Source organism: Macaca mulatta, chromosome 3, assembly GCF_049350105.2.
Source record: "Macaca mulatta isolate MMU2019108-1 chromosome 3, T2T-MMU8v2.0, whole genome shotgun sequence".
Taxonomy (NCBI): domain Eukaryota; kingdom Metazoa; phylum Chordata; class Mammalia; order Primates; family Cercopithecidae; genus Macaca; species Macaca mulatta.
In genome coordinates, this window is record NC_133408.1 from 77,454,907 (window position 1) to 77,482,397 (window position 27,491).

A 27,491-nucleotide genomic window follows, 5' to 3' on the forward strand; every position below is an offset into this window, starting at 1 on the left:
CAGTCCTCTTCTTTGGTGCCTAATTTATGACTTGGAAGAGATTTAAAGATTAAAGTGAATATGGCCAGTTAATTGTTTAAATGGATAGTCTTCCATAGTTAGATAGGGCAGAAATCCAAATCAACCATGTTAGTAAACTCAAACCTCATCTTTCATCTCTGCCCTTGCACTTATGTCTGCCTCCATCTGGCTATTTATTAGCCAGGAGGCACCTTGCCATGAAGGAGGCGGCCTCTGCTTGGGTGCAGGCTGCATAGTGGGACTACAGGAAGGCTCAGCCCATGGAGGGGCAGGGGTCTTAGTCTTCATAGATGTGCTCCCAGTGGGGTTGGGGCAGGAAGTGATGATGGCTAAAGCGGCACCCCCTTCCCATGCACTTTTCCTGGAGTAACCCTTTAATCTATACCACAGCCCTATGAGGTCACTGCTATTGTTATCATCCTCATTTTACAAATAAGAAAACGGCAGCACAGAGACAATAAGAAACTTGTCTGCGACCAAAAGCAAGTTAATATTTAAGCCAGGACTTGAACCTTGCAGGTCTGGTCCCAAGCACCTGCTTAACTTTCACTATCCCTCCTCCCTACTCTGTGTCCTGTTAGTCTGTGGAGAGGGCTACAAGGCTCTAACCCTGCTCGGATCTCCCCAGGAAGCCATTCCCTGTGTCCACGGAGGAAGGCGAAAGCGGAGGAGGTGGCGCGTGCTGTTTGAGCTTTGTGGGAGGATCTCTCATGTGCAAGCCCACCTGAACCCACAGCCAACAGCAAGTATGGGGCTGCGCAAAAATACCAGGAAGGAGGGGCTTGACTCCAGAGGAAGGGAGATCAGAGGACCTCACAGAGACTGAGACAGTCACCATGTGTGGGCCTCTCAAGCCGCAGACACTGTCCTGGACTTCAATTACTTTAATATTGTCATCACAGCAACACAGTGCACTGATGTGTTAGTCTGCTAGGGCTGCCATGATATCATACCACAGACTGGGTGGAAATGTATCCTCTCACTGTCCTGGAGGCTGTTAAGTCTGAGATCTGGTTTCTCCTGAGGCCTCTCTCCTTGACTTGCAGATGGCTGCCTTATCCCCGGGTCTTCCCTTGTGTGTCTGTGTCCTAACATTCTCTTCTTATTAGGACACCAGTCCTGTTGGATGAGGCCTCCACCCTAATGGCTTCATTTTAACTTAAACATCATTTAAAAGACCTTATCCTAATAAGGATACATTCCGAAGTACTGGAGGTTCTGACTTCAACATATGAATTTTTAGGGAACACGGTTCAGCGCATAGCACCTGGTGTGCATTAGCCTGTGTGCTGATGACGACAGAGGCTGGAGAGCTTCTGTTGTTCCCAGGCGGATGCACAGGGGAGACCCGGACTCTGACTCCAGGGCTTGGCCCTGTTGGATGCCTGGGCCCTGCCACCTTTCTGGCCAACTGTGCTGATTTTGCCCAAAGCTGGCCGCAGCCCACACCGGCCCAACACTGTATGTGAACCACCATTCCTGCGCGCATTCGGCCTCTGCCCTGACTTTGAATTTCCTCCTTGCCCCCACAGTTTATGGAGCAACTGAAGCTCTGGTAAGACTTCTGAGCTTGCTTCTGAATACCACAGCCCCAGGCACAGCAAAGCCAAGAACCCTGTGGATGAGTGAGGGCCGCAATTCTCTGCACAATCCTGAAATCAAGTGTTCCTGTTTCTCTTCCTCCTCCCCATTTCCCCAGGCACTCTTCGGCCTTCACTTAGGTCTTTCAAGCATTTGTGAATGCATGTGCACACTTAGACACACACACACACACACACACACACACAAAACCTGTCTTGTGTCTTACCTACCTCTGGAATATTGGCACTTGGGAGACAATCCATAATCAGCTAACACTTGTTTTTTTCTGTCCTCTGTGTGCTTGTTAGAATACTGTGAAGGTGTTTTCTATGGACCAACTTCTAAATGTTCCTCCTGAAATCAGTGTTATTCACACAGTTGTAATGTAATGAATTCTATCTGTCTGAAAGCTTGCCATATTGTCCCTGGTTTCTCCCAGCTAATAGAGAGAAAAATGAGGAAAATGAGCCTGAGTGTGAACCCGTCACCACAGACCGCGCTGCATCCTTTCCAGGCAGCAGGGCCCAGGAGACTGTGCTCAGGCCTGGCAGCCTCTGTGTTTCACTTAGGCTTGTTTTGCTCAACCCAGGCAAATTGTTTGAATAAGCTGCTGCATCAGTATGCTTTTTTAAATTGTGATTTAAAAAAAATAATATAAGATGTCCCATTCCTTCCATTTTCAAATGCATACTTCAGTAGATTTAAGTATATTCACAATGCTGTGAAACAGATCTTCAGGACCTCATCGTCCTGCAAATCTCATACTCCCTACTCACTGAACAGCAACTCCCCTTTGCCTGTTTGTCTTTTTGCAACTGGCTTATTTCACTTAGCACAATTTCCTCGAAGTTTATCCATATCGTAGCATATAACAGAATTCCCTTCCCTTTTAAGGCTAAATATCTGTCAAATATGTGTATAGACCACATTTTCTTCATCCATCCATTGTCAATGGACATTTAAGTTGTTTCCACCTCGTGGTTATTGTGAATGATGCTGCAGTGAACACAGGTATGCAATTATCTGAGACTCTGCTTTCATTTCTTGGGGATATATACCTAGAAGTGGGATTGGTGGTGAATCAGCTTATCTTTGCCTGAAAAAAAAAAGCCACTCAAGCTGAGTTAATGCACAGAGATATATATGGGATCCTATACTGCACCTATAGGGGTTGGTTCAGCTCACTTACCCCAAATCAGCCATATGTGAGTTCCTGAACCAATCACAGTAGCTGAGGGAGTGCCACACACCTATTGACCTAGGCCAGAATGCACTGATCAATCGTCAGGGAGGAGGACAGGATTACCATGTTCGATTGGATAATCAGGGTTCATCTCCCAGACAACCAGGTTGCTCCACAAAGGGGATGGGGCAGAAAGGGTGCTGACTGTCCTGCACTGTCCAGAGAAGTACATAGCATGGGGCTAAAGCTAGGCTGCATGGACTCAGGGCTTGGGTCTGTTACTGGGTGATTTCAGGCAACTTGCTTAACTTCTCTGTACCTGAGTTTCTTCATATTGAAAGAAAAAGTGCTTTTGAGAATTACACATGCAAATACACATAGAATATTTAGAACTGTTTCAGGGGCTGCTGGGTTGGAGTCAGCAGACCCTGATTATTATGAAAATAGCCACAATTTAAAATGTAGAAGATTGTGCATTAAAATCTTGATTTCTTCTTTTTTAAAAAAGTTAGAGATAAGGCAATACCAGTTTTACTGCATGAAAGGAAGTGTGGGATGCATACTAGCTGCTTCTTACAGACACATGTAGGCGCCAGGTTTCCTCAGGGTCCTCATGGGGCCACACCTGGCCCTCAGCCTGCCTCCTGCTGCTGTCCACAGACCTCTGTAGATGGATCGGTGCAGTTTCCCTGATTCAGTCAAACTGGAGAAATGAAGTCATTCAAACCCTCATTTCTAAAAAGTCAGAAAAATATAAGGATTGTGTTGTCAAATACACAACCCTTAAAGAAAATGTTAGGCCGGACGCAGTGGCTTATGCCTGTAATCCCAGCACTTTGAGAGGCCGAGGCGGGCGGATCACCTGAGGTCAGGAGTTCAAAACCAGCCTGGCCAACATGGCAAAACCCCGTCTCTACTAAAAATACAAAAATTAGCCAGCCGCAGTGGTGGGTGCCTGTCATCCCAGCTACTCTGGAGGCTGAGGCGGGAGAATTGCTTGAACCTGGGAGGTGGAGGTTGCAGTGAGCCAAGATTGCGCCACTGCACTCCAGCCTGAGTAACAGAGTGAGACTCCATCTTTAAAAAAAAGTGAGAAAGAAAATGTTTAATTTTCTACCTCATACACTCACATAAGTGATGCAGAGCAATTTCTGTCTTCTTCCTTTTTCTGAGGAAATTGAAGAACTGTGTGTATTGCCTTTGAGAGAGTGCTGAAAATGTGCCCCCTACAGCTTGTAAAAATGAAGTGCCTGCCCTGCTGCGCAGAGCGCGTCTCACAGTTTCGGGGGCTGCTGGGTTGGAGTCCTGAGCAAATGCACGTCAAAGACTCAGGACTTCACTGTGCTTGCTCCTGTGTGTGCCCCAGCGCTCTCCACGGGTGTCTCAGGGCCTCTTCCAGGATAGCCGAGCCGGGACCAGCAGGCTTGCTCATGCCACCCCCTGCAGACGCAGTCCCTGACGCTGGCAGGCACGACTCCTGAGATGGCAGGCTGAGAACTGCCTCAGATGGCACGTTGAGCCATGCCCCTGGCTGACAAGGGAAAGATCATTTTCTCCTCCAGCCCCTGCAGATCAGCAAGTGCCCACGTTTCCATGTGATGATGAAACACACAAGTAAATAAGCCGTGATGTTGTCTGGGAATGCTTCAGCCAGTGTGGCTGGTCTTAAACTGGTCCAGTTTAGTTGAGACACTTGGAGTGGCCACTCGTTGGCTGCTTCAGAGAAACCAGCAGTGTTAATTGGAAGCCTCTCTCCAAGTCTCAGCAGGCCAGCTGAGCGCCGGGACACCATGGCTCTGACTTAAGCCTTTGCCCTGCAGTCATGCTGTGACTCAGGGGATGACCCAGAGCTTGGGATTATGGAGGCTTTGGGGAAGCAGCTGCACCTTCAAGCAGGTTTCCTTGGATGTATCTCCTGCCACTTCTCACAGACACAAATTAGAGAGAGAGAGAGAGAGAGAGAGAGCCATGAACTGGGTTTTACTGCAGCAAACATCCACACTGGATCTGCCGTCAGGGTTGCATCCTGGGAAAGCTAATTTTGTAGACTTAAAGTAATGAATAATTAGACCATGGCTAAATGTATGTTTTATTTTCTGAACAAATTCAAAACATTAGAAAGATAATGAAGATTTTCTTAAAATTAGGCCTATTTTAACCCTCCCTACAGTTTAGCCCTAATGGAATATTTATTCCAGAATCTCTATTAGTCAGGCTTCTCCAGAGACACAGACCAATAGGATATATTTATGAGTGTGTGTGTGTGTGTGTGTGTGTGTGTGTGTGTGTGTGTGTCTATGGCGGGGAGAGATTTTTTTTATAAGGATGGCCTTGTGTAATTATAGAAACCAAGAAGTTTGACCATTCGCTGTCTGTAAGCTGGAGACCCCGGAAAGCTGGTGATGAAATTCTATCCAAGTCTCAAGGTCCTAGAACCAGGAGCTCTGATGCTCAAGCACAGGAGATGGGTGTCCCAGCTCAAACACAGAGAACACATTCACCCTTCCCTGCCTTTTTATTCTGTTCAGACCTTCAGCAGATAGGATGCCTATCCACAGTGATGAGGGCACATCTTCCTTACTGTCTGTCAATTCAAATGCTGATCTCTCCGGTAAACAACCTCACAGACACGCCCAGAAATAGTTTCACCAGGTATCCGAACACCCCTTGCTTAGCCATTGCAGGTTCACCCCTTGCCACCTCGCCACCTATGTGCACATCTTTAAATCGTAATTTCCACAGAAAGACAAAACAAGGTCACAATTCCAACTGGCATGACACCGCTGTCCTGTATACAACTGAAAATGCACTCATGCCTTCCCAGAAGAGAAGGTAAAGTCCTTGAGTTGATGTTTACTCTCTCCTGATATCCTGTAACTTAAAATACTATGATATAAAATTATCAATAATTAGACACTGCTATACAAGTTGCTTATGTCCCATGTTAAGGGAATAAGAGGAAAGAAAATAAAGGTATTTATATATATACACACATATATGTATACACACACACATACAAACATATTCTTAACAAAATGAGAAGGAAATACTCATTGACAATTACTGTTTTCATTTCTGTAACTGGTCACATCACAGCTGATGTTTCTAATGTCTTCTACCCATTCTGTATTCCCCTTGCCTTCAGCAAGCACCTCAGCTGGTTGTGGTTCTTTACCTGGTGTTGTGATGCAAACCATCATTCCTGAAGGGTCTGGGCCATTAGTGGTACTACCTGGACTGGGTCGGGATAGTTTCCATTGACCTTCATCGCAGGGCTTACTAAGGGAAGTCCAAAGGGATCTCCTGCATCCCATACTGTTCCTTACCTCCATTCTAGAGCAGTAGTCTATTTTCCCCTGGGTAGTCTGGGTCAGTCACCCAGCCAACACCATAAATCCCTTCCTCACCTGTTGACTCAAAAGCCTGACGAACCCAGACTGACCATGTGGCATCTTAACTTCCAGTTCAGTGAAATCATTGTTGTGCCTCCTGGTGGAATCATTTGTTCTTCTGGACCTAAGATCCCTCAGCCAGCAGAACATAAAAGTCATGAGGAAAACACTTTGCTAGTAGGTCGCTAGGGATAATGATGGTGCCACTCCCCTTTTAACCTCTTGATTCCTGGACCCTGTGGGAGAAACAGCACCATATATTGGACATCATTGAGAGCATACACACCTTCTGGAGAACATTGCCCCAGCCCTACAAGGTATTGCTACCTCTCTGACCCTGTAACTGAGTTTTCAAAAGTCTACTTTACTGTTCTATCAAACCAGCTGCTTCAAGGTAGTGGGGAACATGGTAAGACCAGTGAGTTACATGCACGGGCTCATTGTTGCACTCCTTTGTGTCTGATCAAGCGAGTTCCTTGATCAGAAACAATGCTCTGTGGAATACCATGACGGTGGATAAGGCCTTCTGTGAATCAAGCTACACATAGTAGCTTTGGCAGAACTTACATTCTGTAAGCTACTGATGGAGAAGCCAGTGGAAACCTTTGCTTCCCAAGAAGTAGTTGCCTGCAGAGGTTGCTTTGATAACCGTGAAGAAAATGCAACCTGTTAAGACCATTCGTTGTGAGATCTGGGCTGGTGTTCATGTGCTCAGGGACCTGTGGAGTGCTGGAAAACACCTGGAGGAGGCACTGCTGTCAGACAGCCGGAGTGAAGCGTGTGCACTGAAGACTAGATCAGATCGACTCGTGGAGGCATCCGGCAGAGCTTACGGCAGGACCCATCATGAAGGGAGGGCCTGTGGAGGGTTTATTCAAGACAAATCGGGAGCAGATGTCTCCATTTCAACCCTACACAGGCATGGAGGAGCACATGCTCCCTGTGAGGGGTGAGATGAGGATTGAACAGTTAGCAAAAAACAGGCCACAGGGGGTAATGCTAAGAACTAGAAAAACCTTCAGATCCCATTGGGACTGGAGAATATCACATAGAAGGCAATCATCTTGGCTGTATTTCTGGGTAGAGTTAGTGCAGACAGCAGGATGAGGGAACAGTGGCGGGGTGACTGGGAGACGGTACCCTTACCAACTCCTCCCTGCCTGGCTCAGACTTGCTTATGCTAACAGGGCCGGCCCTCACCCTCCCACCCACCCCCACCTGACCAGGCTTGTTTGATCTACAAACACGGCTTCCTGGGACTGCTTCCTAGAAACCCATGTGTTTCAGGCCCCCCCCACCCCGTCCCCGTTCTCTCCCATTCCTGGGAAGGTTCCCCAAAGCCTTAAGATTGCAGTTTCTGCAGCCCCCACATAATCACATTTGTTCTTTAATTTCCAGTGTTTCGAAAGATCATGGCCACTAATGAATGATTATACAGTAAGTCCTCCTCTCTTAACATCATCGATAGGTTTTTGGAAACCGCAGCTTCATGCAGAACAACAGATAATGAAACCAATTTTACCATAGGCCAACTGATAAAAACGAGTTAAGTTCTTAGCACATATTTCTGGTCACCAAAACATCACAAAACTTCTAAATAAAAACCAAAGCACTTCTAAATAAAAACCAAACACTACTAATATTAAACATTGAAATAAGTATGAGCTGTATGTACATTTAAGACAGATTAATAAAAGCAAGTAATGTGATGATTTACCCAGTTTTTCCAGTTCAGGGTCACAGGTGGCCGCAGCCTACCATGGCAGCACAGGGGTTAAGGTAGAAAACAGCCCTGGACTGGCCCCCATCCCATTGCGGGTGTACTTATACTCACCCACATGGGGACAATTTGGACACCCCAGTGACCCTAGCGTGCTCAGTATGGGGACATGGGAGGGGAGAAGTGCAGCCGGAGAAAACCCATGCAGACCTGCCGAGAAGGTGCAGTCTGCACAGACAGCGGCCCCAGCCTGGGATAATAAGATGATGTTGAATGAAAGATGTTGGAGGACCTGCCGTATCAGCCTGTAGGCTGAAAACAGATGGGAATCACAGCAATCAGACTCATTCTAACAGCCCACACTCAGAGGCTCCGGCTGTCCAGGCTCTGTCAGGCTTTCCCTGCCTCATCACGCCTCTCCGTGAAGCTCCTGAGTGAATGAATACTGTTATTCTTATCCCTCTTTCACAGATGAGAAGCCATAGCCTGTAAGCACTGATTTGCTGGAGGCCACAGTCGAATCCGCACAGTGTTATGTAATTGTTTTGGGGGTTGTATTGTTGTTTTTGTTGTTGTTTATTTGTTTTGAGACAGGGTCTCGCTCTGTCACCCAGGTTGCTTTCGTGCAATCGTAGCTCACTGCAGCCTCGATTTCCCAGGCTCAACCAATCCTCCTGCCTCAGCCTCTCAAGTAGCTAGGACTACAGGAATGCTCTGCCATGCCTGGATAATTTCATCCTCCCACCTCGGCCTCACAAAGTGCTGGGATTACAGATGCGAGTCACCGTACCCATAATTGTTTAAATTGACACAAAAGATGGAGAAAAGTGTGTCTTTAATCTGTTGAGTACAAAGTGCATACATAAACATAGAAAGGCAATGTATCTGATTTTTTTCAAACATTTGAGAAATTTTGTTACATTTATCCAAAAAGCTTCTTAAAAAAAAAAAACTACCAAAAAAACCAACCTAATATAAACCATGGTTATCTTGGGGATAAGTGATTATTTTCTTTCCAAATGTTTGTGTTTTCCTTACTTTCTATATGAAAGAAAAAGAAAACAAACTTCATTTTAAAAACCAAAATAATCCTAATTTTAAAACCCTGGTAGAATGTGGTTGTAGGAGGGTATCTGTAATAAGAGGAATGGAAGAGGTAGGGTGTGGCTGTCTATCCTTTCAGGACATGGAGGGGAAAATGGGGTCCCTGCCTCGCAAGGGGACAGCATCCAACTTCCAGTCCCTGGGACAGACCCTGAAACCCTAAGGCTGGAGCCCCAGCATCTCATGTAGGTTATTTTGAGTGTTGGTGGGTTTTGCTGAGGTGAGTGTTTTCTGGCCAATAAAGCCGGGTTATTTTGGGCCACCATAATTGTGAGTTAGACAGGTGGTTTGTGTGTGAAACATTTAATTTGCTGGCTGTGTAGTCTGTTGACTTTGGATAAGGCTAGTAACAATTCTATACAAGTTTTCCAAAATGCTGGGCCCTGGTGCTGATCTTATCACTGTTACAAGCAGATGCACATTGCCAAGGCATGCTGCACTACGCGAGGGGAGCTGTAGGGGAAAGTCATCGTGTTACTTTTCATTGCTTTTATGCTGACTACTCTACTGTATTTGAGTACCTTTTGGGTATAGTAGTCCCCCACTTATTCACGGGGGGATATGTTTCAAGACCCTCCGTGGATGCCTAAAACCTCAGCACTGAATATATGTGTGTGTGTATGTGTGTGTATATGTGTGTGTGTGTATACACATATATACATATATATACATACATTCACATATATGTGTGTGTGTGTGTGTGTGTGTATATATGCACTGTTTTTTTCCTATGTATACATACCTGTGATAAAGTTTAATATCTACATTAGGCACAATGAGCAACAATGACTAGCAATGAAATAGGACAATTATAACAATATGCCAACAGCAGTACTCTTGTGCTTTGGGGCTATTATTAAGTACGATAAGGGCCCCTGAACACAATCTCTGCAACACTGAGACAGTCCATCTGAGAACCACGACCACTGCTCAGTGACTCAGAGGCCGGGGAGGAGACAGTGTGGATCCGCTGGACGAAGGGAGGATTCCCGTCCATGGTGGGACAGGACAGGATGGCAGATTTCACCAGGCTGCTCAGAAGGACACAACGATTCAAAACTAACCAAGAGTTTATTTCTGGAATTGTTCATTTAATATCTTCAGACCTTGGTTGATCACAGGTAACAAACTGCAGAAAGCAAAACCTCCAACAAGGTGGGACTACTATGATGGTTTTTGCTGTGTGTGTGTGTGTGTGTGTGTGTGTGTGTGTGTGTGTGTGTGTTGGGAGAGCACTGTATACAAGCATAGTTAGTCATTTTGCTTTTCTTCACTCACTTTTAATGGTATGTTAGCATTGTGTGATTTCTAAAAATACTCAGAAGAGAACTCATCTTGGAACAAGCCTGTATTAGAGTATCTTTTCAATATTAAAAGATATGTTTTATTCCTTAGTCCAGAACCCCAGGTAACAGTTTAAATTGGTCATCTTCACAGTCTGCTATTTAATCTGACCCAAACTTCAGGCAATTGGTACAAATAACTAATAAGGCAAAAATAACCCAACTGGCCAGGAAACTAATGCCCTGAGGTTGCAGATGGAGGCACTGATGCAGAGACACCAGACAGGTGATCCTTGGAGACTCAGGCTTCAATGCTGCCATTGATGAGGGCTCATTTCCCCTGGTGACATTACAGGCACCTCTCACTAGCCTTTTGCAGCCCTTTTACACCTGGTACATGGAGGCTCTTTGCTGCCTCTCCTCTGTTTTCTCCAGCATCTCAGGATCCCATTTGCTCACTCACATTCAGGCTGTACCACCCCTACCCTGCTCAGCTTTCCTACCCCTGCTCTTCCTCCTGCCCCCAACTTCATCATGCACCCCCCCCCATATTGTTTCTTTGCTCTTTGTTTTTGACATAGTTTACAAACATTTGGAATGTGTTTTATTTTTGTAAGTAGTTTCCTCATTCTGTCTTAGTGAAACTATTCTATTATAGCTTCCACAAGTAATTATTTCAGCTCTACTTCTGTCTGAAGGAAAATGTCACTTGTAACTTTGTTGATGGCATTTTGGGACAAGTTCCCATGAAACAGGAGACATGTGAAGAGCACTGAGATGGGAAATGGAATCTGCTAATTTTAGAAAAAGGCAAATACTCCTGCCTTTTGAGAGCAGGGACTGAATGTGACTTTCTGAGACTGGTTGTCCATTAACTCCAGCGCCTGTAGTTGGAGACAGCTGTCTTTGAATTATTGCAGGGAATAGGTTTCAGTAAGATGACGACAGAAAGCTACATGGGGTACAAAGCTTAAATGTAGGTGGTTCTCACCTGCAGCCCAGCAAGGGGGGAAAGCCGGCTGGCCAGGAACCCTGGGGGAGGTACGAAGGAAGCCCTCCCATGTGTGGCCCAGGCTGACCGGCAGCAGCACCTGAGAACATGCACCCCTGGGCCCACCCCAGCCCCACTGAATCAGAAACTCATGGGGGTATGGGGTCTGGACAATCTCTGTTTTAACAAGCCCTCCAGGGGATTCTGACACGGGCCAAGTATTAGACCATCATCTTCTCAGAGAACTTAGGATGTTTATGGCCAACCAGGCAGCTAGGCCCAGCACCTGTGATAATTTTAGCTACCATTACTGAGCATTGACCCTGTGCCCTGCTAGCTCCTTCATAAGTGCTGTCTCATTTAATCTTCACTAAGTCCTTAGAGAGAGGAATTCGGCCTTGTGGATGAGGACATTAAGAGATGAGTTTGAGTTTCCTGCAGCCCTTGAGGGGCTGAGCGCCCAGCTGGAAGGACACGCTATTAGTGCAACAGAAAAGAGTGGCAGTGGCGTGGGCATTGCAAGTCCAAGAAGGATGCGGGCTGGGGCCCCTGGAGATGCTAACTTCGTGGAGGAGGGAGGGCCTGAGCCATCCTTGAAGGAAGATGAGGACTTTCAAGAGGAAAGAGAAGGACATGTTCTGAGAACTCCAGCTGGAGATGGGTGCAGTAGCCAACCCTGGGGTCATATCTGCAAGTCCTCTTCCCTCTGAACCTGTGCCCTTGACCCCCTCTCTCCTGGCTTCCCATCTGTCCCCTCAACTCTCCAGGCTGCTCCGGGGAAGAAAGGTTTGGATCCTGGGTAGCGGACAACCTTCTCTGCTGGAACGAGGAAGGCTGTGGAAAGGAAACAGATATTTTACATTAAAAGCAAGTTCCATTTTCTTATATTTCCAGCCATATCATGGGTAATGTGCCCCGAAAACCCCTTCTGCTACCAAGCATCTTGAAAGCCTGGGTTTCTGTGATGGACATCATTGTAAATGCGTAGCCGAGCTTTGTGTTGCACAGAAAATGAGAAGGAAATCATAAAACAGAAGCATGAGGGAGAGCTGAGATGCTGGGGTCGTCTGAGGAGGCTGGGGCTGGTCTTAGTCATCTGGGGCCTGCCTTGTCCCGAGGAGGCACAAGGCCCCTGGCCAAGCAGCAGAGGGGAATGGGGCCCACAGCAGTCCCCAGTGCAGGGAGATACCATAGAGAAAAAAAACATCAGAAAGTCACTCCTCTCCAAGCCAGGCAGTCAGAAGAGAAAAAACGTTACAGTGGCTTCAATTCATCGGAAACATGGCCATCTCCCAACAAGCCCAGCACCCATATGAGGAAGGCCCATGAAGAGTCCTTCGCCCCCAAGGAGCGTGAAGAGGCCTGGACAGCAAGATGGAACTGTGGGGCCAACCCAGTGGAAATCTCACAAACTCAATAGATCTTAAATTAAGAAGTCGTCCATAAGGAAGTAAAAGAACTGGCCAAAAGAGAAGTTTGTAATTTATGTGAAAAGAAAAAAAAAAAAAAAAGCGCAAAGTTTCCTTTTTATGTGTTCGTTTGTTTGAGACAGAGTCTCACTCTGTCGCCCAGGCTGGAGTGCAGTTGCAGCACGATCCCAGCTCACTGCAACCTCTGTCTCCTGGGTTCAAGCGATTCTCCTGCCTCAGCCTCCCGAGTAGCTGGGATTATAGGCACACGCCACCACTTCCAGCTAATTTTTGTATTTAGTAGAGACAGGGTTTCACCATGTTGGCCAGGCTGGTCTCAAAATCCTGACCTCAAGTCATCCACCCACCTTGGCCTCCCAAAGTGCTGGGATTACAGGCGTAAGCCACTGTGCCCAGCCCTTATGTTGTAATTTTTCTTTAAGACACCTAATAAAATGTTGCATTGCAGAGGAACAGTGACAATTTTGTCTGTCACCACGAACCTCCACTTTTAGGTACAAGGGAAGGAGGAGCAGAGACACGAAGACGAGAAGCTAAGATTGGTTGGGCCCAGCCGAGGGGCCCTGTGCCAGGTGGGGAGGCACCTCTTGGGGGCAGGTGAGGCACAGGGACGGGCACTTGACATGACTGGCATTACAGGGTGGCATTACAGCACACCCGGACATCTTCTCTGAGTTACAGAAAGTGACCTGTAATGTTGTCTGTTCTTCAGCATGCAAGAGGTGAGGCTCAGACATCTGGGTTCTTAGCTTTTGTCAAAGAATGCTCTTTTCTGTTATTGCATACTAAATATTGATTATATTATCAAGAATTTACATTGCACAGTGTACCAGCTTGAGGAGGCCTTCCTGACTGGGTGAGATGCCCTGAACTCCAAGTGCCCACTTGAACGGGGTCAGCCTGGGTCCCTGAGGGCAGCACAGGACAGGGCACACAGCTTGCCCAGAAGATGCCATCTGCCTGTTAGGCAAGAGGATGGTCTGACTCCTTTCCTCTCTTATATCCATAGAGATCTATTTTATTTCTTAGTTAAATCACAGTGAATTTCAAAGGGGATTGGAGGCAGCTTTTTGTGTCAATATTATTCAAATGAGAAAAGTCTAGAAAAAGGAATAATTTTTATTTTATATGATTGAAAATAAAAATATATTAATTAATGCTATTTTTGAAACCTACATTTTCCTTAAGTGGCTAGAAGTAAACACTAGGAGAGCTCAGAAATATATGTGCTGGGAAGGTAGAGGAAGGAGGAAATGCAGTTAAAGGCAGTCACAAAGGCACAACTCGGTCCTGCCTTCTTGGGAAACAAGGCTAAAGGGATCAGAGAGGATGCTGTGTCAAACAGCACTCATTTATGTAATAATTTGGTCATTTTTATATGAAATTTACATCCAGAGTGATGGATGAACAGTGTGTTATGGAAAGCTAATAAAAGTAGGCCACATACTTTATTCTCTAGGGTTCTGATGATAAAAGGATAGAAGTTGGAAGGAAGCAGCAGAAGGAGGGATGGCATTTTTCTTAGGTTGCCCATCTCAGATGGTGGCTGACTCACCTTTTCTTCATAATAGACCCAAAGCATAGTCAATTTGAGATTGAGTCCCTTGGCACCTTGGCAGGTCCCTGAACCTCTCTTTCTGAGGCATTGGTTAAATAAAATTTATGTGTTTTAATAGACTAGACAACCTGGAGACAGAGTTTCTATTTTGACAATGAAAACTAAGACACCAGCTTTGTTCTTGCCAGCAGGGATGGCCATCCACTGCCCCACACTTCCCTCAAAGGTAAGGCCCCAGAAATGTGTAAAAAAGGACTGAAGGTTTTTTCCTCAAGAAATGGTTTCAAATATGTTGAGATTCCCAGATAAATGGATCCAAGATTTGTTACATAGAACATGGTAGAAAATCTTTCGGCTTAGAAAAGTCTAAATGCAAATATACTCAGTAGGATTCATGTAACACGTTGGTTAAAGAACCTTAATTTGACTCCTGCCTACCATGTGGGTTTTTTGTGATGTTTGAATGAACTTGCCCCTTTTATAAGCTGAGCAGAGTGTTTCTGCAACACACACCCTCAGGAGAGGTGACATAATTTGTTGGTTGGGGCTTCTTTTATAATTTGCAAAATAGGAATAATAATATCCACACTGCAGGGGGCATGTGGATTAAATAAGGAGGTAGATAAATATTATCTATTTGAACTCTGCAGAATGTCAAAACCCAACTACCATTATTTGGTTTGCAAATATCAGTGTTGAGCTGTACTATCTGATAGTAAATTAGCCAATAGGGTAATATTTTAGACTACTCCTAAAGTCCATGACAGTGGCATAGAGGAGGAATCCTGTTTAACTATTTGCTTAGAAACAAAAAAAGCACATTAAAATAAAATGAAACTTCAGTTTCAGGATAGCTGAACTGATTCTAAGCACCGTCAGCCAAAGCCAGCATTGTGGCTCCGGAGAAAAACTGACCACCCTATCCAAATTGAATCCTCACCCCAGCATGCAAGCGTCTGTCCCTGTCCCTGTGGAATTTCACTTAGTCCAGTCCTGGTTCATGCACTGCATCCATGACTGCTGTTGATAGGCTTTCTGATCCATAGTAAGGAAACAGCAATATTCACATGTGGCAAAGAAATTCACTCCATACCATTGCTGACACCCCCATTTAAACACAGGAAAGATGCCACAACTCGGTAGACAATTGTGTTTTTAATGCATGAGAGAAGGACAACAAGGTGAGCAGAGAAATTTACTCCAAAGGAAGTGGAGTTAAGTTAGGAAATGGAACAAAACTTTAAAATAAATACTTTTAGTCATTGCCTCAGAAAATTTCAGTAGATCATCACATATATAAAATAAGGGCAAGCTATTATTGAAAAACAAATAAGCATCAAAACATTCTTGGAAATTAAATACACATCTTTAGAAATGTGCACATTTAGACACATTCAGGTAAAAATTTTAAAACTCCACAGATAAAATTGTACTAGCTTCTAGAGAGGGGTTATGTATAGCTGTAAACAAATCGTGAGAACATATGCCTTCTCATCTGTGATACAAGATGCTAGAAAACAGAGGAGCTGAGAAGACAGTCTTCAAGAAGGATTTTCATCTGAACCTTCCTTTGGTTTAGCCATATACTGGTATTCAAGGATGAGAATTAAATGGAGCCAGCCTTCAGACACAAGAGAGCTTTGAGAGTATACCCTCCTAAGTTAGATTATACTAAAGTATATAATCCAAACAATGGAAAATAAATCTAGGAGAGGGAAAGACATGTATGTAGCTGTCCAATTTAATATGTAATATAAAGTAAAGGTTCCTATAATAGAAATACCATAATGTTACATAGATATATGTGCAAAATCAAGGAAATTTAGACATTTATTAGACAGGACTCCTCAGTTCTCAGAAATATGTCTTGACCAGTTATGCATAATTGGGTTTTGTGGCGATTTTTAGCTCACATAACTGGCACTTCCAAGAGACTCATCTTTATTATGGGCATGGTTGGGTCCAGGAGCTGAAACATTGTCTTAGAAGTATGTTCTTCTCCAATCTGCGGATAAGTTCTTCCCTGTGCTGGTTAAAATGGCAGCCTTTTATCAAAAACTTATAACCAATCCATTTATTCCAGCCCAATTGGACCATCTTCCTGAATACCCAAGGTGCTGAGAAGGACTTTGATTGGTCCAGCATGTGACACATACTCACCTTTGGACATAACATTGTCCTAGGGGAATAGTTAGGGGCAGATAGTCTCACCCAGATATGATAAATTGGTTACCTGCAAGAGGGCAGAATTCTTTTAACACAAACAGAGTGAGAGTGGTGGGCAGAGAAAAACAACAGCTGTTTATTATATGTTTTTAAAAGAACAGCAATTGGAACACAGCTGTGTCCTACAGTGGAATAACTTGGAACTTTCTCTGCCCAGGGACTCTAATAGGCACGTTAGGATTCTAGGACTAGAGTTTGATTCAGATAGTGAAGAAATAGGAGCTGACTGATACCAACAATACATCACTTGACTCTTAAGAGAATCCAGGTCTAATTTTAGATCCATAAATGTTTTTCAAACTTTCATTATCTTGCCTTCTTGAAAAGATAAAAATGTGTATGTGTATATTGCAGTGTTCTGGAGTCAACTGATTACCTTCATCATGGAATGTCTTTGAGAAGCCCAGGTCTGTGGCATTTTTGACTAGGACCTTAATATAAAATGTTAGGAAATGGTGCCCATCAAACTAAAGAGGCTGTGATTTTGACAAGGAATGAACAGGCAAACTTCACTTGGAGGAAACTGTGCCTAGGGAATCAGTTAGAGAGAGGGGAACGAAGTTTGAGGTGCATACTCAGAGCAGAATCTATATAATGCTGGTGGCAGAGGGTCTCTCAAAGGCGAATCCTAAACCCAGCACCTCCAAACCATGCCTCCTGAACATTTGCACCCTGTGTATGCACACAGACACTAGGGATTCCAACCACTCAACAGTATTTGATGTTTCCCATGCAGCCTGGCATTTATCTGCTTTTTCCCATCTTTTGACCCACCTGTCCTCTGCCTGCCAAAATCATGCTTGTGTTCAGACGCAGTCCAATGGTCACTTTCCTGTCTCCTCTAATTAAAATGAGCGACCACTTCTATATTCCTGTGGTATTGTCCATGAATCCCACCATCTCAACTCTTAAATTGACTGAAATGTATTGTGTACATTGGTGGGTTTAAACTAGGGTATACATTCTTCTGGGAGAACACCAGGATTCTCCAAGGGAATCCACTTCCAAATGTTATACCTCCACATGTATTCTTTCCTGGAATTCACGTGCCTGAGAATTCACCTGTGACCAGCATCCAAGTCTTTTTCCAAGTCTTTTTCCCCAATGCCAGTTTTACAGATACCTGCCTTCTCCCTCATAAAAGAGAAACATACACCTCACCTATCAGGAAACTCACTGGGATGCACTTTCCTGAGATGGGCAAACCTTATTCCCGACCTCAAACAAGAGAACAAATGGAAATATTAGTATAAGATCGAGCAGATAAATAACTTTAATGAGTTGGTGGCGAATCTTTTTGAACATCAGGTGGTTTCCCAATTTTTCTTTCCAACCAAATTGACGAAGGATCTAATTGAGTTATCAGATTATAGATCATTAAGAATAATTTTTGTGACAGACTAATTAAGTGATTATTGACATATGTTAGAGGAAAAGTTTTAAAAACCTAATGGAATGATGTAACTATAACAAAAGTCCCTTAATTTACCTTCATATGTGACAAGCTTTGCCTAGTGCTCATATCTGTAAGATGAAAAATAGACTTGAATTTATGCCAAACCCTGCCTCATGCTAGCAGTAAGTAATCCAGTCATTTTTAAGGAATTAATTGGAAAAGCCTCACTCACTTATGAAATGCATTTCCAAATGATAGTTTACCTTTTTGCTTAACAAATGTCAAAGTTTCTAGAACATTTGTATAATTTTGGTTTGCTGTTTTCTATTAGCACAAGGATAACAGTATAAAAAGGAATTTAATACAACTGCCTTATGGTTAGGGGAAATAAAAATTACATTTTAACTTATATACATATTTTATACAAAAAGGCTTGATGAATGGAAAAAAACTCAAGCAATAAAGTACATTCAATTAGGATGAGATTTTGTTAGGTAGTGAAATGGAAATAAGTTCGAGGAAGAAAAGACATGCTCTAAAACGCTGCCTATTAAAGGAAGAACTCGTTTACTCATTTTTACGTGGAGGGGGCTGGGCATGAAACTACTGTGATATCCAGATTCCTTTGTTTATATTTTTAAATGGCAAAATATTTATTTATAAAATATTAATACTTACAACACAATTAAAATGTGCATCTCTTGCAACCAACTAAACTCGTGATGGAAATTTTCAGATATCAGTGAAAAATGGAAGGAGATGCATGATTGTTCAAAATTATTTGGAGGGATATGCAAAAAAAAATTTCCATTTATTTATTTATGTTTAAGACGGAGTCTTGCTCTGTCACCCAGGCTGGAGTTCAGTGGTGAGATCTCGGCTCACTGCGGCCTCCGCCTCCCAGCTTCAAGCGATTCTCTGCCTCAACCTCCCGAGTAGCTGGGACTACAGATGCCCACCACCACATCTGTCTAATTTTTGTATTTTTAGTAGAGATGGGGTTTTGCCATGTTGGCCAGGCTGGTCTCAAACTCCTGGCCTCAGTGATCTGCCACCTCAGCCTCCCAAAATGCTGGGATTACAGGTATGAGCCACTGCATGCGCCCCTCCCCCCCCCGCCCAAATTATTGAAATGCTTTATGTCAGTTTGTATCACTAGTTCAAAAGCACTTCACGTTATTTTTCCCTTTCTTCCAAGTGCCTAAAACATGGAGAACAAAGCACAGGTTAAGATGAAGTGCAGCATTCCTTATTGGTTGTGAGTGGCTGTGGAACCCATAAGCAGCGGTGTGAGGTGGCGAGGTAGCTTTTCTTTCTTTGAAACATTTTCTCTGGGCCATATACATTTGGTGAAACTGGCTCTTGAGAAATCTTCTCTCTTAATGAACCACAAAAAAGCAATATCATAGGACACAAGATCTTTAATTTGCATTTAATAAAATAATAAAAACGAATCCATTCCAAAATTACTTAGAAGATACTTATATTTAGTGATGGAATTATCTTTGCTGACTCTGTAAAAGAAAAACTAGTACCGAACTGAGAATAATTTTGTTCAACTTGAGGAACTACTAGCCCTAAGTTAGCATTTTCTTCTTTATGCTTGAGCTGAAGAGTTTACCAAAGCTCATTCAGAGATATGTAATGGCCTCTGATTATATAATTTAGGTGGAGGACAATAGAAGGGTTACTATTCCTTACTTAGACTCTGGCTATTCATTTAGAAGAGAATTAAATCATGAATTTATATTAGGCTTCTGCTAAAGACAAAGTAAGTGTGTTTTTTCACATTTGCAAAAATCCTGCAGTAATAACTTTTTAGTTCAAAAAGGTTGTTCATGCCTTAAGAGAATAGCAAAGCTGCCAGTGCATTAATTAACTCAAAAATAATGACTTACCCTCTCAGGGACGACAGAATATAGCAGAAAGGACAAAGCCAATGTTGTATTCCTTTTAAAGATTCCTAATTAGTCACTGGTCAGTTGTAAAAATGGGTGTTTACATCCTATATGTTGATTTGGCTTTTCAAAGACTGCAGTTCTACTCTAGAAGGGATTTTAGAGCCCGTCAGAACCAACTGCTTATTTTACAGAAAGGGGAAAGGGGATTGTTCAGAGTGCAATTTGGGCTCTTAATTCAGCCCTCCTCCTGCTGCCCCTGGGTTTCAGGCTGGGGTCCCTGGACCGCTGGCTCTAGGTAAGCCCCTCAGGGGCTGGAGAGAGGGTGGGAAATGGGACACACACAGGATCTGGAGGACAGGACCTGGGCCCCCAACCTCGATGCAGCCCAAGCAGCTCCACGTTTTCCTTTTATGATCTGAGTTTCCGTTTAGCATTGATGAAGAAAAAAAAATTAAAAAGTCTCCTGCACCATTATCTCATTCAGAAATTGTCAAAACATGTTACAGTTAATGGGGTTAATCATCGGAACCAGCCAAAGGAAGAAAAGAGATGTGGGGTGGGGGCAGGATGAGTGAGATGGGCATGTCTGATTCCAAACAAAAGATGCCCAGGACAGAGCAGACCTTGGAAAGGAGTGATCAGAAATTGCCTAAAAACTCACGCCAACCCAGGTTGGGGCTTCACAGAAATATCTCCCCTTCTCTTCAAATCTGTGCTCTTTCTGACAGCTCACCAGGAAGCTTCTCCAGGAAGTTCCCCACGCAGCCACCATCACCCTCCTCAAAGCCTTTGCAGGTGCTCCCCCTTGGCCACAGCCTGCCCCACCCTATACTCCAAGCAGTTGCCAGAATCACTGTGGGAAGGTCTGCCCAGTCGGGTCCTACCCCTTTGGCAGAAGGCCTTGCACCCATGTTTCCTCTCCTCCCAGCATTTAGACAGTTGTCTCTTCAATTCCTGTGCCACTCTTCTCCCTGGACGCAGGTAAACCTCCTGAGAGCAGAGCCCCCCTACCTGCTACTGCACCAATGGCATGAATGGTGTCACAGGGCTGTGGCCAGGCCACACGGGCCATGGGAAGATTATCCACATGGAGAGCAGGAGAGTTGGCCTGGGCAAAAGGGGAGCTCTGGTAATAGCACTCGCATTAGTCATTTTGTAAATGGTTTAACACATGTGTGTACTGAATATGTGACCTCTCACTCCATGTTGATTTAAGGCTTTGCAGGTGGCTTAATTTAGACCACAGGCTCTCAACTTTTTTTTTCTTTTGCCTCAAAACTTCTGAGGAATATATATGTATGACCAGACAAGCATTCCTGATCTTTATAACTGGCTAGAGAAGGGGTGGAGCAGGGTTAGAGTTCCTCTGCCCTGCAATGTGTTCTGTGCCTCCAGAGGGCATGTACCAGGTGCTCTGAGGGCCCCCTCCAAGGGGCCTGGCAGCAGAGGGCTAGCGGGGGCCACTTCACACCTGAGTGATAATCCCTGGAGAGGGAAGAGGGTAAGCCAGGCTAAACCAGCATTTGTGTGGCCCCTACTGTGTGCCACCACCTCGCTCAGTCTGGCCTGCCACACTCTGCCTATGGGAGCACACCGAGAGTTGGTGTGACCATACAGCATTGTCATTCTTTGTGTACGTGTCTGTCCCTTCAGAAGCTGTGAGTGCCAGAGCCCACATGTTTGGATTGGAAATCTGTGTCCCCAGGCCCTGTCATGGGGCCCTTCACATTCAGGCACCCACTCGGCAATAGGGACCCTGTGGGCAGCAGCATTACATTACTCCGTTAGGGTGTGAATCCAGGCCTCTGTGACCTGAGAGTTTTGTTCTTGTCATACTTTTTATATACAACATAGACAGAAAAAAATGTGCTGGTTTTATTGTTCAGTGATGGCGGCAAAAGGGAAGGCAAGAGAGGAGTGAGGGGAAACAGGGAGCTACTGTGACATTTCTTCTTAATATTTGTCTTGAATTAAGAGTCTGGCCACAAAAGCTGGGGAGAGAACTAGAAGAACGAGGTCGCAGCAGACCAGCATCACTGCATTCAGCATATCTCCTCGTGCGTTTGCGCTGTTCTAAACTATTCCTTTTTTTTTTTTTTTTTCATTCTATTCTTTACTTTGGAGCTCTTTAGTGAAATGTATTTTCTTTTAAACTTTTGTTCTTTCATTTGTTTTATTGTTTGGAATCTCAAACCAACACCTGATGGGATTTTATTTTGGTTTTGTTGATGATAAGTTGTTAGTCTCCTGTCCAGTTAAAATATTGGTGATGTTGAGTGCAATTGTGATGTCACTTCACTCTCAGTGCATGATTTTGTGGAGTGAGCATTCCTAGAGGAGTCTTAATTCACTTTGGGCATCCAGTGACTATTTAGGGGAAGAATGACTTTAAAACAAAATACACTGGGACTGCAACAAAACACAGTCCTTGTTTCCTGGACTGTCATAAATAGTGCTTAGATCATATATCCTGAAGTGTCTTGAAGTTTAAAATCTGTTTTTATTAAAAAACAGTAACAACTCTAATATACATCGGGCTAGAGTTGTGTGTTTTTGTCCTTCAAATTTCATCTCTATGCATAGAGCCTTCTGTGATTTTAGGGAATCTAGAAGCTCAGGAAGAGAAAAATAATGACCTCCCATTCCTTACACTTAATGTATGGCTATCTACGAATAGCTAGGTAGTTGTGCAGAATGTCCATAGTGCTACCCATCATTAGTATTAGTGCTTGACAGAACCTGGCTTGGAGAGCGAGTTGCCGCTCTGTGCATCTCACCAAACTGCTGCAGCAAATCACATTTAGTGCGTAGGAGCCAGGTAACCGCAACCACAGAAACTGGCCTCACATGTAAAAATTAAGGGAGAGCCAAAAGCTGGGGAGTAGGGCCATGAATCTTCTAGGCCAGATTTCAAATATGAAATACACGTGAGATGTTTTCAAACTGATATTTATGTCTGCTTATTTATATTTCCAAAAACTCTAATTGTTGTTAATGTTTTTCTAAAGATCTCACATTAAACAAGTTCCATTAATCAAAGGTCAGACTAGAAACAATTGTATTCAACATGTCATTAGTTTGAATTTTTAAATGTGCTTGCCCATAGCCATAGAGAGGAGACCAATATAAAAGGCTAATTAGCCGGGCGCGGTGGCTCACGCCTGTAATCCCAGCACTTTGGGAGGCTGAGGCGGACGGATCACGAGGTCAGGAGATCGAGACCATCCTGGCTAACACGGTGAAACCCCGTCTCTACTAAAAATACAAAAAATTAGCTGGGCGAGGTGGCGGGCGCCTGTAGTCCCAGCTACTCGGAGGCTGAGGCAGGAGAATGGCATGAACCCAGGAGGCGGAGCTTGCAGTGAGCCGAGATGGTGCCACTGCACTCCAGCCTGGTGACAGAGCGAGACTCCGTCTCAAAAAAAAAAATAAATAAATAAATAAAAATAAAAGGCTAATTAATCAAATACTGATTTTTAAGGGAAAATTTTGCTCTCAATCTTACACGAATGACTCCCTCTGAGTTAAAATGTTTCAGGAGTATTCAGCAGTATTTGAATGAGGGTCTTCCTTTATTTTGAGCACCCTGAATCTGAAATTTTAGAGTGGGGCCAACACACTGATGTCACACTTGTTAGGCAGTGTGGACCCCGGAATGGTTTGGGCTGACCTGTCCTTACCGTGTCTTGTCCAGTAAGCCTGCCCCTGGGGTCTGGCAGCCACTGCAGCCCGGATGGAGTCCCACAGGTGCTGTCAGAGGCGGAGGAGACCGTGTCCGTTGGCAGCTATTTTGCGTCGGAGGACACGACCGAGGACTCGGGAGTGATGAGTTCCCCCTCAGACATCGTCTCTCTGGACTCGCAGCAGGACAGCATGAAATACAAAGACAAGTGGGCCACGGACCAGGAAGACTGCAGTGACCAGGACCTCGCTGGAACCCCAGACCTGGGTCCCCAGAAGAGCCCTTTGTGGGAGAAGAATGGCTTTGAGAACTCACATCTGAGGTGAGTCATGGGAAGGACGGGTGGGGACGGAAGTCACAGCCACATCTGTGTCTCTAAAGAGTGTCTTTTGTCACGGGATCCAACACGTGCTATCACAATCTGCGCTGCACCAGGGCCCCGACCCTGATTCACGGCAGCTGCTCTCAGGCATGTCTCTGTGCTGTCTGGACATCTGCAGTAACTTACAAAGACTGTGTAAGAGTGACTTGTTTGCTTTGGCACCATACCCTTAAGTATATTTTTCTACTCAACATCATGTTTGTAAGATTTATCCATGATGATATCTGTGGTGTTCATTCATTCATTTACCCATTTTCCTGATAATGAGCACTTAGATTGTTCTAGTTTTTGAGGGCTAGAAACAATGAACAAGAAACATACGTCTCTATTTACATGTAGAGACTTTTCTAGAAGAGGAAACTGACAGGAAAGAGACTCATCTTCAGCTTTATGGGATACCTGAAATGCTCATGCAGTTGGCAGGCCCCCAGTGTCTGCAAGGTCCCCTTGTTGCACACCGATGCCAGTATTTAAGATCAGTAGACATGTTGAGCTTTGCCAGCGTGTAGGCATAGATGGCTTCTCATGTAGCTTTCATTTACAGTTCTCTGATTAGGAAGGATGAGCATCTTGTCATTTGTTCATTAGCAATTTGGGTCTTGTATTGTATTAATTGCCTTTTCATAGCCTTTGCCCTTTTAAAAAACATGCTACATTTGGCCTGGCATGGTGGCTCATGCCCATAACCCCAGCATTTTGAGAGGCTGAAACAGGAGGATTGCTTGAGTCCAGGAGTTCAAGACCAGCATGGTCAATATAGTGAGACCTTTTCTCTACAAAAAAAATTTAAAAATTAGCTGAGCGTGGTAGCACGTGCCTGTAGTCCCAGCTACTCTGGAGGCTGAGATGGGAGGATCACTTGAGCCCAGGAGGTGAAGGTTGCAGTGAGTTGAGATTGTACCACTGCACTCCAGCCTGGGCAATAGAGCAAGACTCTGTCTCAAAAAAAATTGAATTAAATTAAAAATTGTTATGTTTACTTTTTTTATTATTAAATTCTCCTTTGTCAGTTATTCGCACATGGAACATTTCTAAGTCTGTGGCTCGAACTTACCTGTGTTTTCTTTTCTTGTACAATGATTGTCTTCACATTTTAGTATTCATTTTTCCTTTTTCTCTCAGATGTATATAATCTTTGCCTATTTAAGAGATCCTTCCTGTACCCTAAAAGACTAAAGATAGCCTGAATTTCTTGTAAAACTGCATTCTCACATTTGGGCTCTCCTATACATGGGGTTTATTTTTGGGTGTGATGTGAAGAAGGATCTGTTTTTTCCCACTGATTCCTATCCCCACTGTGGTCAGACATCAAGTGTCCATGTGCACGTTGTTCTGTTCCAGCGCTCTTTCCGTAGCACTGGTGTATTTGTCCATCTCTGTACCAATATCACACTGTCAGGATTCCTTTCTTTATTCTTACATAGAAAGGCATGTTGATTCTCTTCAGCCCAGCAATGTTTTTCATCTTTTAGATAACTTCAAGAACGCATCAAATAAATATTATGGAAATGTTAACAGAAAGAAGGTAAAATGGGCTGGATGCAGTGGCTCAAGCCTATAATCCTAGCACTTTGGGAGGCTCAGGTGGGTGGATCACCTGAGGTCAGGAGTTCAAGACCCACCTGGCCAACATGGTGAAACCTCATCTCTACTAAAAATACAAAAATTGGCTGAGTGTGGTGGCGCTTGCCTGTAGTCCCAGCTACTCGGGAGGCTGAGGCAAGAGAATCGCTTGAACTCTGGAGGCAGAGGTTGTGGTGAGCCGAGATCGCGCCATTGCACTCCTGTCTGGGTGACAGAGTGAGACTCCGTCCCAGAAAAAGAAAAAAAAAAAAGGAAATAAGGTAAAATGATTTAAAGAAATAGTTCATAAGCCAGTCACCAAAATGAATGAATGCTTTTATAATATGTTTTTCGGGTTTTGTTCCAACCCTATTCATATGAACACACAAATCTGTATCTGGTTAGTGTAATTGTCTTATCAGTAATACTTTATATATCTTTGTACCTAACAGTTTGTCATGACCAGTTCCCCATGTTGTTATACACACTCCCTAATAACGTTGAAGTATAGCTCTTCAATTCTAAGGGTGACTCCAAGACCAAGTTTATATTTCATCAGAAAGGAAATTTGAAGGCAGCAATTGGTTCCTTCCTGCCTACCCCACACAAGATGCATTTTGCTGAGGTTGGCCTGTGTTGTTTACATCTCTGAGAACAGAGGAAAATTATGGCATTTTCCTTTTAGTCATTCAACATAAAGAAAAATCACTTTCTACTGTAATCTCTACGTCTTTTCTGCAGTTTGCATGGGGATTGCACAGGTTTGCATTCCACATCTGAAACTAATCAGACATGCGTTACTGTGCACCCTGAGGGATGCTGCGCATAGGACTCATTGTTTGCTTTGCTGGTGCTGACCGTTGATATAAAATCTTGCTGATTTCTATCCAAATAATGAGGGTTCATATTGACTATGGCCACAGCCAGGATAATCATTGAGTCTTTGGAACCTGATGCTTTATGCAAACAGGGAACACGGCATGTTTTCCTGCCCTCATCTCTGGGGTGCCACTGAATTTGAGAGTACTGTGGTGGGGAGGGAGGGAATTTGGGAATCTGATAGACCTACAATGGAATCTCACCACCACTAACTAGCTGTTTGGCCTTTAAGAGTCCACTTAATTTTGCCAAGCATTACCTTTTGATCATACACAGTGCGGATATGCCACCTATCTATCAGAGTTGTCATGAGCCTGTGAAAAGCCCAGCACAGATGATACCATGCACGTTGCATATATAATAAGTAGTACCCATTGTCAGAACTACTGCCCTTAGTTTAGGAAACGGGGGCACCATTGAATTGCCCTGGACAATCACTTTCCTTCACCGGGTTGTGGTCAGCTCATCAGTCAGATGAGGATGAAGATGCTGTCTGAGCCCCTTAGCCCTGGCTGTGATGCTGGGTTATTTGCCCAAGAGTTGGGATTGACTCTGCCCTTGCATGGAATGACTCTAGTCTTTTTGCTTTTTGTTTTGTTTTTGGAGGGTAGGGGGGATTTCGTAGAATGAATCTAGTTTTTTGGGCACCATTTTGAGGTTTTTTGGGTTTTTTTACAGGAATTATCTCAACTGACAAATTAGACATATTCAGAGATTTCAGCATGGTGTATCACGTTTTTTCCCAAATACATGATTTTCAATAAATTTCAGGATTAATTCAAAGCGGTGCCTCCCATGCAATGCAAGGGTTGCAAATATGGATGCCTTAGAGGCAAGGCAGTGGTTAGGCAAGGTTGAGGAAGGCTCAGCAGATGAGAGACCACAGGCAGTGTGGAAAACACATGCTTTCTCTAAAGAGAACAGCCCTGCTCCCTCTGTCCAACTGTCGCCCTGTGGGTTACAGACCCAGTGTGGCCAGTTTTTGAAGAGAAGCCAGAAATCTGGATTTTTATGTAACGTCTCCCAAATTGTAAATGTTGGCAACCAATTCAAGCACTCAGGGTGAAACGGAACACATACGCAAGTTGGATGTGGCCTGTTCCCAGACTTACACCCTTCTAAAGACTGAAGGCTGCATCGATTGTTCCACTTCTTTTTGGGACAAACAAGATTACTTTCCTTGCCTATTCGCCAACTTT

General features: G+C 44.1%; 1 protein-coding gene across 10 annotated transcripts in view; it reads left to right on the forward strand.

Moving 5' to 3' along the window:
* Positions 1 to 27,491, forward strand: part of COBL (cordon-bleu WH2 repeat protein) — a 300,968-nt gene that overhangs the window by 248,541 nt on the left and 24,936 nt on the right. For all 10 annotated transcript variants that reach the window (XM_015133467.3, XM_015133472.3, XM_015133470.3 and 7 more), the window contains one exon: positions 23,481 to 23,790. In XM_015133467.3, coding sequence (XP_014988953.3) covers positions 23,481 to 23,790 — 310 coding nt within the window. The remainder of the gene's footprint in view (positions 1 to 23,480; positions 23,791 to 27,491) is intronic.